The sequence below is a fragment of the Trematomus bernacchii genome, unplaced genomic scaffold (assembly GCF_902827165.1).
Source record: "Trematomus bernacchii unplaced genomic scaffold, fTreBer1.1, whole genome shotgun sequence".
In the NCBI taxonomy this organism is placed as follows: domain Eukaryota; kingdom Metazoa; phylum Chordata; class Actinopteri; order Perciformes; family Nototheniidae; genus Trematomus; species Trematomus bernacchii.
In genome coordinates this window covers 15,257,662-15,275,807 of record NW_022987828.1, presented here as the reverse complement: position 1 = coordinate 15,275,807, position 18,146 = coordinate 15,257,662, and the positions used below count along the sequence as shown (strand labels likewise).

General features: G+C 41.2%; 1 protein-coding gene across 1 annotated transcript in view; it reads left to right on the top strand.

Moving 5' to 3' along the window:
• The first annotated feature begins 2,019 nt into the window (after positions 1–2,019).
• Positions 2,020–18,146, top strand: part of LOC117499745 — a 29,642-nt gene continuing 13,515 nt past the window's right edge. Inside the window, 42 exon segments of the mRNA XM_034152345.1 lie at positions 2,020–2,064; positions 2,198–2,238; positions 2,738–2,959; positions 3,034–3,177; positions 3,260–3,416; positions 3,509–3,536; positions 3,721–3,817; positions 3,928–4,020; positions 4,109–4,172; positions 4,252–4,350; positions 4,447–4,550; positions 4,670–4,808; positions 4,921–5,039; positions 5,167–5,316; positions 5,417–5,587; positions 5,686–5,986; positions 6,139–6,203; positions 6,298–6,385; positions 6,497–6,614; positions 6,697–6,820; positions 7,270–7,406; positions 7,484–7,739; positions 7,825–8,067; positions 8,150–8,326; positions 8,405–8,550; positions 8,643–8,733; positions 8,832–9,221; positions 9,346–9,472; positions 9,562–9,680; positions 9,768–9,964; positions 10,207–10,390; positions 10,501–10,666; positions 10,778–10,902; positions 11,000–11,308; positions 11,400–11,603; positions 11,711–11,836; positions 11,916–12,086; positions 12,174–12,278; positions 12,374–12,469; positions 12,622–12,753; positions 14,209–14,392; positions 15,143–15,318. Coding sequence (XP_034008236.1) covers positions 2,753–2,959; positions 3,034–3,177; positions 3,260–3,416; positions 3,509–3,536; positions 3,721–3,817; positions 3,928–4,020; positions 4,109–4,172; positions 4,252–4,350; positions 4,447–4,550; positions 4,670–4,808; positions 4,921–5,039; positions 5,167–5,316; positions 5,417–5,587; positions 5,686–5,986; positions 6,139–6,203; positions 6,298–6,385; positions 6,497–6,614; positions 6,697–6,820; positions 7,270–7,406; positions 7,484–7,739; positions 7,825–8,067; positions 8,150–8,326; positions 8,405–8,550; positions 8,643–8,733; positions 8,832–9,221; positions 9,346–9,472; positions 9,562–9,680; positions 9,768–9,964; positions 10,207–10,390; positions 10,501–10,666; positions 10,778–10,902; positions 11,000–11,308; positions 11,400–11,603; positions 11,711–11,836; positions 11,916–12,086; positions 12,174–12,278; positions 12,374–12,469; positions 12,622–12,753; positions 14,209–14,392; positions 15,143–15,318 — 6,129 coding nt within the window. The 5' untranslated portion in view covers positions 2,020–2,064; positions 2,198–2,238; positions 2,738–2,752.

Sequence of the window (18,146 nt, the reverse complement as noted above, 5' to 3'; positions counted from 1 at the left end):
CCCTCCCTGGGCGTAATGCGCTTACGTTTTTCCGGGCCCCCTGGAGGGTCCCGGGGGACGTGGTGCGCACTGGGCCCTTACGGGGCTGGAGGGCTCTCCTCGCCAGCCTAGGGGCAGGAGGGGAGAGCCCTCCACACTATAGTCCACACACACTCTGCACGGGGTCAGTGTCTGAGTGTGGGGGACATGGGGCCCTTGCGCTCCCCCGTGCTCCTTAGGGACTCGAGAGAGGTGGTGCACGGTGAGCCCATACAGGGCTGGGGGCTCTCTCCGTCTGCCTATGGGCGGAGGGGGGGAGCACTCAGCACTGTTTTCCGAGCACACTTTTTGCGAGGTAAGCGAGTCAGAGTGTGCTCTGTCAGCCGCGGGCCAGACTTCTCCACGGTTACAACCGAGGTAGAGGAGGGTGAGGTGCAGCGACTGCTAACCAGAAAGCCGGTCAGGGGCAGTGGGGTGGAACGGTGTTGTATACACGACAGCGCGTGTATACATCGGGGCTCTGTGAGAGATATAACGAGGGGTTGCGTATGGTAACCCTTGTTATATAAGCACACGCGGAGCCCTCTACTCGGGGCACTGTCTGTCTATACCGCTCGCTGAAGAGAGGTGTAGGATGACAGTCAGGAGGCGAGGCCTCCTTTTATACGGTGAGATGCGCGCGCATTCAGGTAGGCCCGCCCCGGGGCCGGCTACGTCTATAGAAGTCTCAGGTGAATGCTTGCATGATAAGCTAGTACCCATAGAGTCCAGTAGAGGGCTCCGCCTGTGCTTATATAACAAGGGTTACCATACGTAATCCCTCGTTTCTATACCCACAGTTTCCCTTTTCCTGCTTTTATCTAATTTTTATTTTAACTTACAGATTCTCTTTATGTCTCTCATCCTCTGCTCTCTGCAGGTGTCCATATTCCCCGGGCGCCGTACATAATGGCAGCCCACTGCTCCTAACACTAGGATGGGTCAAATGCAGAGAAACCGTTTCGTTACATAGTACCTGTACTACGTGATGACCATAAGTTGAATCTTCTTCAATCTTCTTCATATTCCTCTCCTCATGTCTTCACCTTCTCCTTTCCTTTCTTTATGTCTCATTAGTTATCTTCTCTGCCAACTGAGACGACACAGACACACACTTTCCCACTTTATCTTTTTGGGGACCTGCCTCTGTTTGTTTTCATCATCAATTCTCTCATCAGGTGGTCAGGTCACCCCTCTCTACAATTCTGTGGGTAACAACATACTTATGTGCTTACAATTCCCTAGTTTCCCCTGTGCCCTTTCTCTCTTTTTATTCTCCTTTCCTTCCTCCCATCATCCCCCTTTCACCCTTACTTGCTCAATCTTAATTCCAATTTTATTTTTACTTCTCATCCTCTCTTTTGCTATACCCTTTATTATCCTCATAACCCTTCCTCCATGTATTTCCCCATCCTTTACTTCACTTTCTACTTCTCTTACCAGAGTATATGATGGGACCAAGGTGATGATGTAGTACATGGTTTTAATAATACGTTTGCCATTTCAAACCATGAGCTGGTTCAAATATTATTTGCCTTGATTGACAATGTGTTCTCATTTAGTACAGTTTTGAAGCTTTTGTGCTTTTCTTTCCCAGAGTCCACTTTGGACAGGATGAAATATTTCAGGATTGCACTTTTAACACACTTGAAATGTTCTCACTTGCTTGGTTTCAAAACATAACAAATGCCATAATCTGTTCATTGGGGACCATAACATCAATGCTATTTTTCATTGCTGTTGCCGGCCACTATTGCTCACGTACTGTAAGCCTAATACTGCTGCACCCCCTGTAATATCAGATGCACTCCAAGTTATCATATTGTTCTGGAACCGGGCCTAAGAGACTGAGTTACTAGCTCTACTGGATGAAATCCAAAATACAAGAAGTACTGGCAACACATCCAATTGATGCCTGTTGTCCACACCATATTCGGGAACGGCCCTCATTTAACCTTGCTGCGTAAGCAAGCCATATCGTATAAAGGGAGCCCCAACAGGACAGAGGACGGTGTGGTGGAAGACCTTTGGAGACTTCAGCTTGTGGTAGGCTTATCTTCTGCTGTATAGCATTTCAATGCATTCTGTATTTGCTCAATTTTCTAAAATATAAATTCATTGTAAAAAATATCATGAACAATTTTGTTGATTTAAGACCAATATGATATCTTCTCAACAGGATTGTGGAATATTTCTGACTTTTCAATAAGAGTGGAACAGGTATGAACATATTTCAACTACATTACATTTGTAAATATATTTTATTCCGTCAATCTAAGTTAGAAACACGTTTTAATGAGCTAATTACTTTTAACTCCATACTGGAATGTGTTCTGGTAGTGGTACACAGGAAAATAATTGAAGTGTGGATTGTTACCAATCCACATTTCAGTTGACTTACTACCTCTGAGAGCAAAGCAGCTGACCCCCACACTGCTTCCTGGGCCCTGTATAGTAGCTGCCCACTGCTTCAAATACTAGGATGGGTTAAATTCAAAGACTACATTTCACTGAGTGTGGTGCTGTGCACATTTGTGTGACGATTTAACGAGAATTTGATTTAAATCCTTCCATTTCAATTTCAAGGAGAATTCTATTTAATGGTGATATGTTTATTTTTCTTTGATGACAGACATTCTGGGCTGTTGAATCAAATTGATTGAAAACATTCAAATAAGTAAGATTAATAAGATGTATCTTACTTGTGTGTACTTCACAGAAATAAACTGCCACCATGAGTACCGACGCGGAGATGGCCTTGTATGGCAAGGCTGCCATTTACCTTCGTAAGCCAGAGAGGGAAAGAATTGAGGCTCAAAGCGCACCATTTGATGCCAAGAGTGCTTGCTATGTGTCTGATGTCAAGGAGCTGTACTTGAAGGCAACACTCATCAAGAAAGATGGTGGCAAAGCCACTGTCAAAATCCTGGGAACTGAGGAGGTTCGTATCATTAAATCAGTGTGTACAAGGAATTCAATTTGATCATTTCTCATGTAACACATTTCCTGTTCTAGGAGAGGGTAGTGAAAGAAGAGGAGGTCTTCCCATTGAACCCTCCCAAGTATGACAAGATTGAGGACATGGCCATGATGACCCATCTCAATGAAGCCTCTGTGCTGTATAACCTCAAAGAGCGTTATGCAGCATGGATGATCTACGTAAGACTAATTGCCTAATGAGACTGCAAAATGTTTGCTGGAAACATGAAGTTACATTTAAATTCTCTATGATATATTTTAGACCTACTCTGGGTTGTTCTGTGCCACTGTGAACCCCTACAAGTGGCTCCCAGTATACGATTCTGAATGTGTAAGTGCCTACAGAGGCAAGAAGCGTATGGAGGCTCCACCCCACATCTTCTCTGTCTCTGACAACGCTTATCAGTTCATGGCTACTGGTAAGTCATTACCACTCATTTAAAAACCATCAGTATAGGGTTTCTGTTTTTAACATGTACTTGATTGGTTTATGTTTTTTTTACTTTTACAGATAGGGAAAACCAGTCTGTCTTGATCACGTAAGTTTGTAACATTTACAATTGTACCAATTTTTTTTAAATTATCAATCAATCAATCAATCAATGTTTATTTATATAGCCCAATATCACAAATGTTACATTTGACTCAGTGGACTTCACAGTTTGTAATTAAGATTAATCAAACATATTGGTCAAGTTCTTAATAATCTCTGTCTCTACCTAGTGGAGAATCTGGTGCTGGAAAGACTGTGAACACCAAGCGTGTCATCCAGTACTTTGCAACAATCTCAGTTTCTGGACCCAAGAGAGACGCATCAAAGGTATGTTACTCTATGATGATGACGATTCAGGATTCTTTATCTTTAGAAGTTTTTTCAGGGATGAACAAATGAAGTCGTTTCCTGACAGCTATTCTTAACCTTGATTTTAGGGGTCACTTGAGGATCAGATTATTGCAGCCAATCCATTGCTTGAGTCTTATGGTAACGCCAAAACTGTGAGGAATGACAACTCTTCTCGTTTTGTAAGTATGGAACAGTTTCTACACACGAGAGAAGCATTGTTACATTGCACATGTGGAGGGACATTAATGATTATGTTATTCCAAACAGGGTAAATTCATCAGAATCCATTTCAACACAGCTGGCAAACTGGCTAGTGCTGATATTGAGACTTGTAAGTAACAATCCTTATAGTGTATACAAACTACTGTAAGTAAGATTTAGCCTGGCACTGACATGATCAAAACTTGTAGATCTGCTGGAGAAGTCTAGAGTGACATTCCAGCTTGAGCAAGAGAGAGGCTACCATATCTTCTACCAGATGATGACCGGCCACAAACCAGAGCTCCTTGGTAAGGAGAATTAGATATTGCAATTGTTTCAACCTTATTAGAGTTTTACATTTATAAAAAATATCTACTGACATGTTTATTTTTTTTGGATTCTAGAACTGGCACTCCTCACAACCAACCCCTACGACTTCCCCATGTGTAGCATGGGTAAAATCGTTGTGGCCAGCATTGATGACAAAGTGGAGCTGGATGCCACGGATGTGAGTAATTTTCAATTCAACATATTTAAATAGACTTTGTGAAACAAATGCAACATCATTACAACTATTTTAAGAACTTTTGCTTGAACAATTATGTTTTTTGTGTCTTTTGACATCAGAATGCTATTGATATCCTGGGCTTCACTAATGAAGAGAAGATGAGCATTTACAAGATGACCGGTGCTGTGCTTCACCATGGTAACATGAAGTTCAAGCAAAAGCAGCGTGAGGAGCAGGCTGAGAATGATGGCACAGAGGGTGAGTATTTAATCTTAGCTCAAAGCTTAGAGCTTGGCAACAACATTGATACATTTCTTGATAACATTGTGTTCTTCACAAATTATGATGGACATTTCTGAATTATTTTCAGATGCTGACAAGGTTGCTTATTTGCTGGGTCTGAACTCCGCTGACATGCTGAAGGGTCTGTGCTATCCTAGAGTGAAGGTCGGAAATGAGTATGTCACCAAGGGACAGACTGTACCTCAGGTAAACAATGATGATCAATATCTAACATTCTACTGTTTATAAACAAAAAATGTATGTATCTTGAAAATAATATAATATACCAGTTGTATATGTCAAAAATGAAATCATATCACTTTTTTTCTTTAAGGTCATGAACTCAGTGCCTGCCCTGGCCAAGTCTATCTATGAGAGGATGTTCTTGTGGATGGTCATCCGTATCAACAACATGTTGGACACCAAACAACCTAGACAGTACTACATTGGTGTGCTGGATATTGCTGGCTTTGAAATCTTTGATGTAAGCCAGAGTTTGAACAATTTAGCAGTTGATACTTTTCAATAAATAATAGTTCTTATTGCCTTGTAAGAGATTATGAAGATGATATGTCCTTTTGCAGTTCAATACATTGGAGCAGCTGTGCATCAACTTCACAAATGAGAAACTGCAACAGTTCTTCAACCACACCATGTTCGTCCTGGAGCAAGAGGAGTACAAGAAGGAGGGTATTATCTGGGAGTTCATTGACTTTGGTATGGACTTGGCTGCCTGCATTGAGCTGATTGAAAGGGTAACCACTTCATTTATTATATCATACATCATATGTAACTGTTTTTTTATTTGTTATAATGTATCACTAAATGATATACCTCTTTCAACCTTTTCAAGCCCATGGGCATCTTCTCCATCCTTGAAGAGGAGTGCATGTTCCCCAAGGCCTCAGACACATCCTTCAAGAACAAGCTGTATGACCAGCATCTTGGCAAAAACAAAGCATTTGAGAAGCCAAAGCCCGCAAAGGGCAAGGCTGAGGCCCACTTCTCCCTGGTGCACTATGCTGGTACCGTGGATTACAACATCACTGGCTGGCTGGACAAGAACAAGGATCCCCTGAACGACTCTGTCATTCAGCTGTACATGAAATCCTCAGTGAAACTGCTGGTTTCGCTGTATCCTCCAGTAGTTGAGGGTAAGATAGTAACTACAGTAAACACATTTAAGACCAGAGATAATATATACTTTTTACTAATCAAATGTATATTTGTAATATTATTCTATTTTAACTCATCAACTATTACTTGTTTGTGCTAATTGTGTGACATTCTAACAAAACATCAACAGATGCTACTAAGAAGGGAGGCAAGAAGAAGGGTGGTTCTATGCAGACTGTGTCCTCGCAGTTCAGGGTAAGCTTTCTCAAAGCAAACATATAGATCTCTGTTTAAACTAAAACTCCCAATTGTGGCATTTCATGACATGAGACACCATTATGGATTACAGGAGAACTTGGGCAAGCTGATGACTAACTTGAGGGCCACCCATCCTCACTTTGTGCGCTGTCTGATTCCCAATGAGTCAAAGACTCCAGGTACATATACAACAGTATTGATGACTGGTTTGGTTTTTAATTCTGTGCTGCATCAACTAAAATACCTACTATTTATTCAAATAACTAAATATATAATATTTTTTTGTACAGGTCTTATGGAGAACTTCCTGGTTATCCACCAGCTCAGGTGTAATGGTGTCCTGGAGGGTATTAGAATCTGCAGAAAAGGTTTCCCCAGCAGGATCCTCTATGCTGATTTCAAGCAGAGGTATAATGTTTTTATACATAGAATTTTAACCTCTCATTATTACAATGTAATGCTCCTCCTGACAATAAACTCTTTCATATAGATACAAGGTGCTGAATGCCTCTGTCATCCCTGACGGTCAGTTCATGGACAACAAGAAGGCTTCAGAGAAGCTGCTTGGGTCAATTGATGTTCCTCATGATGAATATAAATTTGGACACACCAAGGTAAGTACTTTACATTTACTTCATAACTGAGCTAATGAATATTTACCAAAGACGCTGTACAGTGTATTTGTTGTATGTTACTGTGACTACGGTACCTGTAGTATGTATTATACATGTAATTAATGAAACTACCGCAGGAGGTCAACTCTGGTAGCCTTTCTTTTTCCATCCCGGCAAATAATAAATAATAAAAAATAAAAAACAATACTTCCTTGATTATGATGAAACAAGTAATTAAGACTTGGCCTTAAAACCATTCCATCCGACCAAAAACCATCATGTAAATAGTAGTCACATATTTCATTTTGTTTGTTTGCTTGCTTGTTATACAGTGTTTCAAGTGTTCATTACTTGAATTCATCATTTATTTGCTGAAAGACATTTATATTTCCCCTCCTCGAAAAAAGGTATTCTGATTCTGAAAACATTTTTTGTTTCTGTTTGTTCAGGTGTTCTTCAAGGCTGGCCTGCTGGGTACCCTTGAGGAGATGAGAGACGAAAAACTGTCATCTCTGGTCACCATGACTCAGGCTTTGGCCCGTGGTTACGTCATGAGAAAGGAGTTTGTGAAGATGACAGAAAGGAGGCACGTTGAAAACTGCTAATTCTGATCAATGGTGTAAAAAAAGAAATATATTGTCTAAAACCTATTTTTCTGTGCAGGGAAGCCATATACACCATCCAGTACAACGTGCGCTCCTTCATGAATGTCAAACACTGGCCATGGATGAAGGTCTACTACAAGATTAAGCCTCTGCTGCAGAGTGCTGAAACTGAGAAGGAGCTGGCAAATATGAAGGACAACTATGAAAAAATGAAAACTGACCTGGCTGCTGCCCTGGCCAAGAAGAAGGAACTGGAGGAGAAGATGGTTTCCATTGTGCAGGAGAAGAATGATCTGACTCTGCAAATAGCATCTGTAAGTAAACTTCAACAGACAAATATGCTTTTTCATGTTTGTGAATATATAAGAGCTAACATGTATTTTTATGAAAATGGTCTAGGAAGGAGACAATCTGTCTGATGCTGAGGAGAGATGTGAGGGACTCATCAAGGGTAAGATTCAGATGGAGGCCAAACTCAAAGAGACAAGTGAGAGACTGGAGGATGAAGAGGAAATTAATGCTGAGCTCACTGCCAAGAAGAGAAAGCTGGAGGATGAATGCTCTGAGCTCAAGAAGGATATTGATGACCTGGAGCTTACCTTGGCCAAAGTGGAAAAGGAGAAACATGCCACTGAGAACAAGGTTTGTAATCAATGATCTGTCCATTAGGTAGTGAGATTATAATTATTTATTTGTATTAACAAAATCTTTCTTGCACACTTAGGTGAAGAACCTGACCGAGGAGATGGCCTCTCAGGATGAGAGCGTTGCTAAGCTGACCAAGGAAAAGAAAGCCCTTCAGGAGTCTCATCAGCAGACTCTTGATGACCTGCAGGCAGAGGAAGACAAAGTCAACACTCTGACCAAGGCCAAGACCAAGCTTGAGCAGCAAGTGGATGATGTAAGTTTACAGTCACTTGATTTGGCAAAGCAAGATTATTCTTGAACATGATAATTAAAAATGCATACCTTTGTTTAGCTTGAGGGTTCTCTGGAGCAAGAGAAGAAGCTGCGTATGGACCTGGAGAGAGCCAAGAGAAAGCTTGAGGGTGATCTCAAACTGGCCCAGGAATCCGTCATGGATCTTGAGAATGACAAGCAGCAGTCTGATGAGAAAATCAAAAAGTAACTTAGTTTTTCTGTTTGCACAACATACATTTTTTTAAAGAAGTGTTCAATTGCATGAACTCAATGCACTTTATCAATTTTGTTCACAGGAAGGAGTTTGAATGCAGTCAGCTCCTTAGCAAGATTGAAGATGAGCAGTCTCTGGGTGCTCAGCTCCAGAAGAAGATCAAGGAGCTCCAGGTGAGATATTGTGTTACACTTAACAATACTGCATACATTTACTATTATGTGTAATAAAGTGAATGATTGCTAAAAGAGAAAACATCTACATTCAACAGGCTCGTATTGAGGAACTGGAAGAGGAGATTGAGGCTGAGCGTGCAGCTCGTGCCAAGGTTGAGAAGCAGAGAGCTGACCTCTCCAGGGAACTTGAGGAGATCAGTGAGAGGCTGGAGGAGGCTGGAGGTGCCACCTCTGCTCAGATTGAGATGAACAAGAAGCGTGAGGCTGAGTTCCAGAAGCTCCGTCGTGATCTTGAGGAGTCCACTCTGCAGCATGAAGCAACTGCTTCTGCCCTTCGCAAGAAGCAGGCTGACAGTGTTGCTGAGCTGGGAGAGCAGATTGACAACCTCCAGCGTGTCAAGCAGAAGCTTGAGAAGGAAAAGAGTGAATACAAGATGGAGATTGATGACCTCTCTAGCAACATGGAGAATGTTGCTAAGGCAAAGGTACACTAACATTACATGCTTTTTTAAATTATATTATATGTTACCAATATGAATATAGTACATCATGTAAATTATTTTGTGAATAAAATCTGATCACTGATTTTGTTTATTTTTTCCTCATTAGGGAAATCTTGAAAAGATGTGCCGTACTCTTGAGGACCAATTTAGCGAACTGAAGACCAAGAATGATGAAAACGTCCGCCAAATCAATGACACAAGTTCACAGAAAGCACGTCTCCTGACAGAAAATGGTATCTACATGTTTTTGGTGAACCATCTGTGGAGTATATGATTGAGAAACGTAACACAAACTAACGTATTATAATATTTTTCACACAAGGTGAGTTCACCCGTCAAGTTGAAGAGAAGGAAGCTCTTGTCTCTCAGTTGACCAGAGGCAAGCAGGCCTCCACACAGCAGATTGATGAATTGAAGAGACAGATTGAGGAGGAGGTTAAGGTAAGAAACCATTAAGATAGTATATATTTGTATGATTTGTTTGTGATTTAGAAATTGTGTAAAGGTTAATAATATTTCTTACAACAGGCCAAGAATGCTCTTGCCCATGGCCTGCAATCAGCCCGCCATGACTGTGATCTGCTGAGGGAGCAGTTTGAAGAGGAGCAGGAGGCCAAGGCTGAGCTGCAGCGTGGAATGTCCAAGGCCAACAGTGAGGTGGCTCAGTGGAGAGCGAAGTATGAAACTGATGCTATCCAGCGCACTGAGGAGCTTGAGGAATCCAAGTGAGTGACATTCAAACTGTTAAATGGCCAGAAGTGTAGCATTTTAGCAAAAACTCTACTGATTCCTGAATTGCTGGTAATAACATTAGTATTTTAAAATGTGTATAGCTTTTTACTTTGAGGCCAATCATTTAGATTAATGAATACGGTAATCAGTTGTTTCATATATGCATATGTAACTAGAAAATAACTTGTAACTTTATGAGTTTAACTGAGCCACAAATATCTCAATTTTCAAACAGGAAAAAGCTTGCCCAGCGCCTTCAGGAGGCTGAGGAACAGATTGAGGCAGTGAATTCCAAGTGTGCTTCTCTTGAGAAAACCAAACAGAGGCTCCAGAGTGAGGTGGAGGACCTCATGATTGATGTGGAGAGGGCCAATGGCCTTGCTGCCAACCTGGACAAAAAGCAGAGGAACTTTGACAAGGTAACACAATTTACTGTGTTTGGTCAAAACACACAAACAATGACATGAATATTTATTTTGCCCTGATACTTTAACATAACCAAATAAACTGTATGGATTGTATTATTCAGGTGTTGGCAGAGTGGAAGCAGAAGTACGAGGAGGGTCAGGCAGAGCTTGAGGGAGCACAGAAGGAGACTCGTTCTCTCAGCACTGAACTGTTCAAGATGAAGAACTCTTATGAGGAGGCTCTTGATCATCTGGAGACCATGAAGCGTGAAAACAAGAATCTGCAACGTGAGTTCTACATAATGTCACAGAGTTCAACATGAGTTGGACATTTTTTGTTGTTGATATTTTACCATTTGAGGCTCAACAATATGATAAAACCCATGTATGTTTCTGCAGAGGAGATCTCAGATCTGACTGAACAGATTGGCGAGACTGGCAAGAGCATCCATGAGCTGGAGAAGACCAAGAAGCAGGTGGAGACAGAGAAGACTGAGATCCAGACAGCTCTTGAAGAGGCTGAGGTATTTCTTTCCTGGGAGTTCATAACATTACAAATCATTGACAAATATATCAGTGTTTGAAGGCAAAGATGAGTGTTTAATTGTTTGATTTCATTAGGGAACTCTGGAACATGAAGAGTCTAAGATCCTGCGTGTCCAGCTGGAGCTCAACCAGATTAAGGGTGAGGTGGACAGGAAGCTGGCAGAGAAAGATGAAGAGATGGAACAGATCAAGAGGAACAGCCAGAGAGTGACTGACTCCATGCAGAGCACTCTGGATTCTGAGGTCAGGAGCAGAAACGATGCCCTGAGAATCAAGAAGAAGATGGAGGGAGATCTCAATGAGATGGAGATTCAGCTCAGCCATGCCAACCGCCAGGCTTCTGAGTCCACGAAGCAGCTCAGGAATGTGCAGGCACAGCTGAAGGTATAGAAAAGGAACAGTTTATTTTCCAACTATGGTAGATTGGGCTACATTTTGGCATTCATGTATATATGTCTGATCTTTTTCTCACTAGGATGCACAACTGCACCTTGATGATGCTGTCAGAGCCCAGGAGGACTTCAAGGAGCAGGCTGCTATGGTGGATCGTAGAAACGGTCTTATGGTGGCTGAAATTGAGGAACTTAGAGCTGCTCTGGAACAGACGGAGAGAAGTCGCAAAATTGCTGAGCAAGAGCTGGTAGATGCCAGTGAGCGTGTTGGACTTCTGCACTCTCAGGTGAACAAACCTAATCATTTCAATAATTCAAGAATCAAATACAATTTCAACTAACATGAATATTAGGCATGTGATGACTTAAGATGCTAAATATTTGTACCTTTTAGAACACAAGCCTTGTGAACACCAAGAAGAAGCTTGAGACAGACCTGGTCCAGGTCCAGGGTGAAGTGGATGACACTGTGCAGGAAGCAAGGAATGCAGAGGAGAAGGCCAAGAAGGCCATCACTGATGTAGGTTTCAATGTCTTACTTTTAACGGCCATTTTTTTGGTTGATATTTCTAATTAACATGTTTTGATGTCTCCTGTAGGCTGCTATGATGGCTGAGGAGCTGAAGAAGGAGCAAGATACTAGTGCTCATCTGGAGAGGATGAAGAAGAACCTGGAGGTTGCTGTTAAGGACCTGCAGCACCGTCTGGATGAGGCTGAGAACCTGGCCATGAAGGGTGGCAAGAAGCAGCTCCAGAAACTGGAGTCTAGGGTAAAAAAAGTCATACTAAGATTTATATAGCTGAAAGAAACCTTTGAAAACAAGCTGGATACTTAATGTTTTAATGTTATTCAAAAGGTGCGTGAGCTGGAAGCAGAGGTTGAGGCTGAACAGAGACGTGGAGTAGATGCTGTTAAAGGTGTCCGCAAATATGAGAGGAGAGTTAAGGAGCTCACCTATCAGGTATGGTTACTTTCATAGTTAAAATGTACAGTACCAATTAATCTAATATACTAACCTTTTACAATATTTAAACATGCAAATCTAAATTGGCACAGACTGAGGAGGACAAGAAAAATGTTGCCAGGCTGCAGGATCTGGTTGACAAATTGCAGCTGAAGGTGAAGGCCTACAAGAGGCAGGCTGAGGAGGCGGTAAGGACAATATATACATTGTTTTGTAGATATGTCAGATTTATTTTTACCAGCAAATCTTGCTGATTGTTAAGATTACCATCACATTCTTATATTATATTTTAAAGTGTTTGAAGGTTTCTGTACCTTAAACTATGTATCTCTTATTCCAGGAGGAACAAGCCAATACTCATCTGTCCAAGTGCAGGAAGGTTCAAAATGAGCTGGAGGAGGCTGAGGAGCGTGCTGACATTGCAGAGACCCAGGTCAACAAACTGAGAGCAAAGAGCCGTGACTCTGGCAAGGTAACTATAAAGACATTTCAGCTTTTATGAATGAAAATTAAATTGAATATCTCTTAATGCAATACTTAAGTCTTGACAGAACAAATATAGCCCAAATCTTTATGAAATGAACGACAGAGAAAACATTCAGATGTATGCAGAGTATGATGTTTATGCTTACACTGTATGTATTTATATTTTGTTTGTTTTTTTACAGGGAAAAGAAGCAGCTGAATAAAGCACTTGAGTTGATTGGCTGTTTCTAATCATATAATATGATGTGAAATATACCACAATAAACGTTTTTGATCTTCAATGGAATTGTCTTTCTTATTAGTGGAATGCTATTTTTCTTCTTTACTTTAATCGTCTTCTTCTTCTTCTTCTTCTTCTTCTTCTTCTTCTTCTTCTTCTTCTTCTTCTTCTTCTTCTTCTTCTTCTTCTTCTTCTTAGTGTGAATGCTGTTTACAGCTTGGTAGAGAGGCCTTTTTCAGATTTTAACATTAGTGTGTATTGCGCAGCTCGTCAAGGCTAGAGTGCTTTGATCTCAAAACAGAGTGGAGGAGAGCTTGAAATTCGCCCCAAAAAATGTTTTAAACCTGCCATAATTCCCAAACCCTACACTCCTTGGACATCATTTTTCATGAAAAACGTAGGAAAATCTCTCCTACGTTGAAAAATAAAAATAAAATAATGAAAAATAATAAACAAAAGGCCTCTTGAGGGCATGAAGAGACAAAAACGTATTCTTCTTCTTCTTCCTGGTGCATGCTGGGAGATTTTGAAGTGTGATTGAAAGAGAAGAGTGAAACTTTTGCGTTATATTTTCCGTTTATTTTTGTGTAATGGGTGTTAATTTAATATAGTTTATCGGTGGTGGTTTGATTTGCTTTACTTTTCGTGTTTGTGGGGTGTTATGTGGGGTGTTTTGTGGGCCTCTCCTGCCGGTGTCTCGCCGGCCGGTGTTAACGTATAAATTGTGGGACGAACAACTGGTGACATTCTATAATGGTAGGCAGATGTATCAGGGGCGTGGCCTTTGTCGAATAACAAGGAAATACACATTTAGATCGCTTCTTCTGTCGTTTACATTCATCTTTTGGTATATTTGGCTGGATAGGAACACTTTGATGCACATTCAGTACCAGTGTGTGAGGTTGTGGTTGCGATACCGATATCCGGACGCGTACAGCGAGGACTACAAAAAGACTGCTGGAAAAATGTACCAAAGACCAACTATTAAAAATTGCAGAGCATTTTGAGGTAGAGGTTCCAAAGCAGGGTCGTAAGGACACCATAGTGACCACGTTACAGGCCCAGTTGGTACTGCAAGAAGTTCTGCAAGAAGTTCTGCCAGCAGTAGCTCTCGATAGTTGTTCCGAGGATGAGTTGGCTCAGAAGGCAGCAATAAATCCAGGGTGGCAGAGAAGTGCAGGGTTTTCTTTGTCTGACTTTGGTGAAATGACATTTGAACAGAGAAAGGAAATAATGCTGCTGCAGTACCAACAAGACAGTGAACGTGAGGAACGAGCAAGTGCTCGTGAGGACCGGGCTAGAGCTTGTGAACAGGAAACTGAGATGGAGCGTTTAAGGTTAACTACAGTGGTGCGGGAAGCTGAATTGCAACAAGAGCGTTACAAGTCAGACCTCATCCAAGAGGGTAAGCTTTCTTCTGGGGTGTCCCCAGCAACTTTTGATGTAGCTTATAACTTGAGGTTGTTACCGAAATTAGAGGAGAAGACTGTAGATACTTTTTTTTGACTTTTTGAGCGACTTAGCCAAAGACGACAGTGGTCTGATTCAGAGAAAACATTGCTATTACAGTGTGTGTTAACTGGTAGGGCTCAAGAAGCATTTTCTGCATTAAGTATGGCTGACATTGAAGATTACTTTAGGGTAAAGACTGCAGTGCTGAAAGCTTATGAGTTGGTGCCTGAGGCCTACCGTCAGCAGTTCAGGAAGCTAAGGAAGTCAGAAGGACAGACCTATGTGGAACTTGTTCGGGAGCTGACGATGAAATTTAATCGATGGGTCACGGCTTCCGAAGTAGTAAATCTTAATGATTTGAGGGAACTGTTCCTTCTTGAACAATTCAAAGACATCCTTCCAGAACACGTTGCAACGTACCTGAATGAGCATAAGGTTAAAAATGTAACAGACGCTGGGGTGTTAGCTGATGAATACACTTTAACACACTAGATTCATTCAGGGGAGAGATTTGACTGGGGGAGCAGAGATAACTGTTCTGGTGATCCCAGAGGTAAAGTCGATCTAAGTACTGGCGCAACTTCCAACAGGAGTCATTTGGGGGGGGTCTTGGGAAAAAAGGTTGGGAACCCTTGGTCTAGGGGAATGGGGATGCAGTTGCTGTCTGCTCCAAAGCATCGGTTGGTGTTGTCGTGTAATTTAGGGCAGGGTGAGGTTGCCATGGGAGTCCGGCCTTCTTTGCCTGTTCCAGGAGTGGCAGTCATCCTGGGTAATGATTTGGCTGGTGGCAGACTGTGGCCCGATGTGCTTCCTTCACCAGTTGTATCCTCCAAGCCAGTGGTGAGAGAACTTGCTGACCCTGAGAAAAAGCTGACAAAGGTATTTCCAGCATGTAACACATTTTTTTCACCTTGTGCAGTAACACGAGCCCAGGCATATAAAGAGCAAGACCCAAAAGGCAATTTGGGGAATGCTGTTTTTTCGCTGCCTGTTCCATTGTCTGTCTCTCGTAGTGAGTTGGTGAAGCTCTTGTCCCAGGTTCGCCACGCCGAGGAAGTCACCAAACCCAAACCAGCGGTTAATGAGATGGTCCCGGTTTCTACAGCCTTTCCATTTGGACATCCAACATCTCAAAGGTTCCGAAAATGTGATGGCTGATGCTTTGTCGAGAGCAGTACCTTAAGGTGGTTTTGTTCCTGTTTTCACCTCTTTTTCCAGTGTATTCCTGCTCTTTAGTTGCTTCCAGGGTGCCGGGTTGCTGAGTTGGTGTATGTGGAAAGTAGGCAGTGGTAAAGTAGGGTAACATTTACACCCGGGTAAGCTATGTTTCATGTATTATATGTAAGTATAAGCTCTGTTAGTTTGGATGTTTCAGTGTCTTGGGGACACTTCTTTTATGGGAAGGGTGCTGTTAAAACCTGTGTGTTTCCTTGTAATCAGCAGTGATGGGACCCACCTGTGGCACTTGGTGCCAGTATTTAAGAGGGCTGCAGAACAGGCTCTCGCTCTCTCTCAGCTGCCCTGCTCGGTGCACCAGGACACCGCTCCTGTGTTTGTTTTATTGTTGGTTGTAACCACTGTGTTGGTAAATAAACACTTGTTTTGGGCAACTCCTGTGTGGAACTGTTGTCCTTATGTTGCAAGCAGAGCCAGCTTGTAACATCTTGTTGTCAGTCTTATATTTGTATCATGTATCGTTATTAATATGATGTCGAGTTGATTTGAGACCCGTTTATACTTTCATACAGTCTGTTAGTGAAACACAGTCTGTCTGAGTTGTTTACACCCATCTCCAACGCAGCGTGGAGAGCTGTGGTAAACTGTGATCCGCTCAGATTAAACTGTGATACGACTTCTGTGGCTATCAACCATCGATCATTTTTAATATTAAAGACTACACACATATATCCCTTATCAAAACGGTATTCTGCACTTTGCAGCACTTATCCAGATATAATGAACACATTCAGGGTCAATTCCTCATGAGGGAACAGTTTAAAATGCTCACAGAACAAGACGACCCACCCCCATATGCAGATCTTGAATTAAATAATGAGATGGTTTAAATGATGAGGATATTAAATGATAAGGATGTTCAATGATGAGATTGTTCAAAGAATGTCCACATGATGAGATTCTTCAAATGATTCGAATGAAGAACTTTATGTTACACATAGGCTGAAGGCTGAAGACTTTTCTTTTTGCCGCTGCTTTTAATTGAACTATTCACATCTTAAACTGCACTGTAACTTTTAACTTTTATCCATGTATTTTTTCTTTTAATGTTTATTTTATTATCTTTCCTTTTTAATGACTGATTTTAAATGCCATTTTTAAAATGTCTTCCATTTTTGTAAAGCACTTTGAATTACCTTGTGTTGAAAGGTGCTATATAAATAAACTTGCCTTGCCTTGCCTTGCCTTACACAATTCTCATATAGAGTAAATCCATTTCATTTTATCATACACTATTCCAAGATAGTGTATTCTTTTATTACTTTTTACTATTCCCAAATAGTTTGTTTCTTTTTATACTTTGTGAAACCAAGTGCCTTAACACTGAATGTAGTATAAGAACGATTTCTGTGAAAGGAGAGAGTAAGACATTTTCTAATACCAAGCTAATTGCTGCTATTTTTAAGAGTGACATTGAAGGTTAAAACTAGAAGTTATGCACAATGAAAAACTTTCATGTTTGATGATGAACCAAAGTATTTTTTGTATTTTTGTATTTTTGACGAAGGTTATGAATTTTTCCATTTTTGATTGTATGTTTTTGATATGAGTTATGTACTATGCAATGTTCAGATGAAGAACTCATTGATTTCAGTATTATTTACATACCTTAAAAGGTATGTAAGGAGGGATTGTAAGAAATTAAAATCAATGTTTAAATGGCGTAATTTAGATTAAACATACTGTAAATTTAAAACTGTTTTATTCTGAAAATACTTAATTTCCAGTTAGCATTAGCTTGTGGCTAACGTTATTGCTGAATGTTAAATGAATGAGAATACGAGGAGAAAAGGCGTGTCGAGTTATACAACAAACACACAACGTCTAAATACTTGTATTTATGTGATATCAGACACAGAAGAACGAGGGGGAGACAGACCCCCCCCATCGTCGAAGCAGCCAATGAGAGGAGGAGCCAGGAATCAGATTTACACGCGGAGCACGAGGCTTGCTTGTCCCTTCTTTCTTCACCCTTCTCCGAACATGGCGCTGTGTTCTTGATTTGCTCTGTCTGTTTCAAAACCATGTTACTTCATTAAAGGAGAGGTGTCATGGCCATTTCCACTGATCATAATTCCATTGTTGAGGTATACTAAAATAGATTTATACTGTGCATTTTTCCAAACTCACATTGGTTTCTCATACAGCATCTCTGTAAACTACTTGTATTCACTGAATTTCACTCTCTGCCTTTAACGGCTCGTTGTAGCTCCCAAAGCTCCAGCCCCCACCCTCCCTGTGAGCACAGTGTGCTGTGATTGGTCGGGACGTTGTGAATCGCGCTGAGCTCCGTGGAGGTGTTGTTTCCTTGTTTAGGATACATAGCGAAACACAGCCAAACTCATCCTGAGCACACACAAACTCACATCCGAAGTAAAAACAATAAGTGTGGCTTGATATTGAGTAAGAAAAAGGTTGATAAACGCTGTGAGAATGGGTCTGCAGAGAGAATTTTGCCGCGATCCCAACTG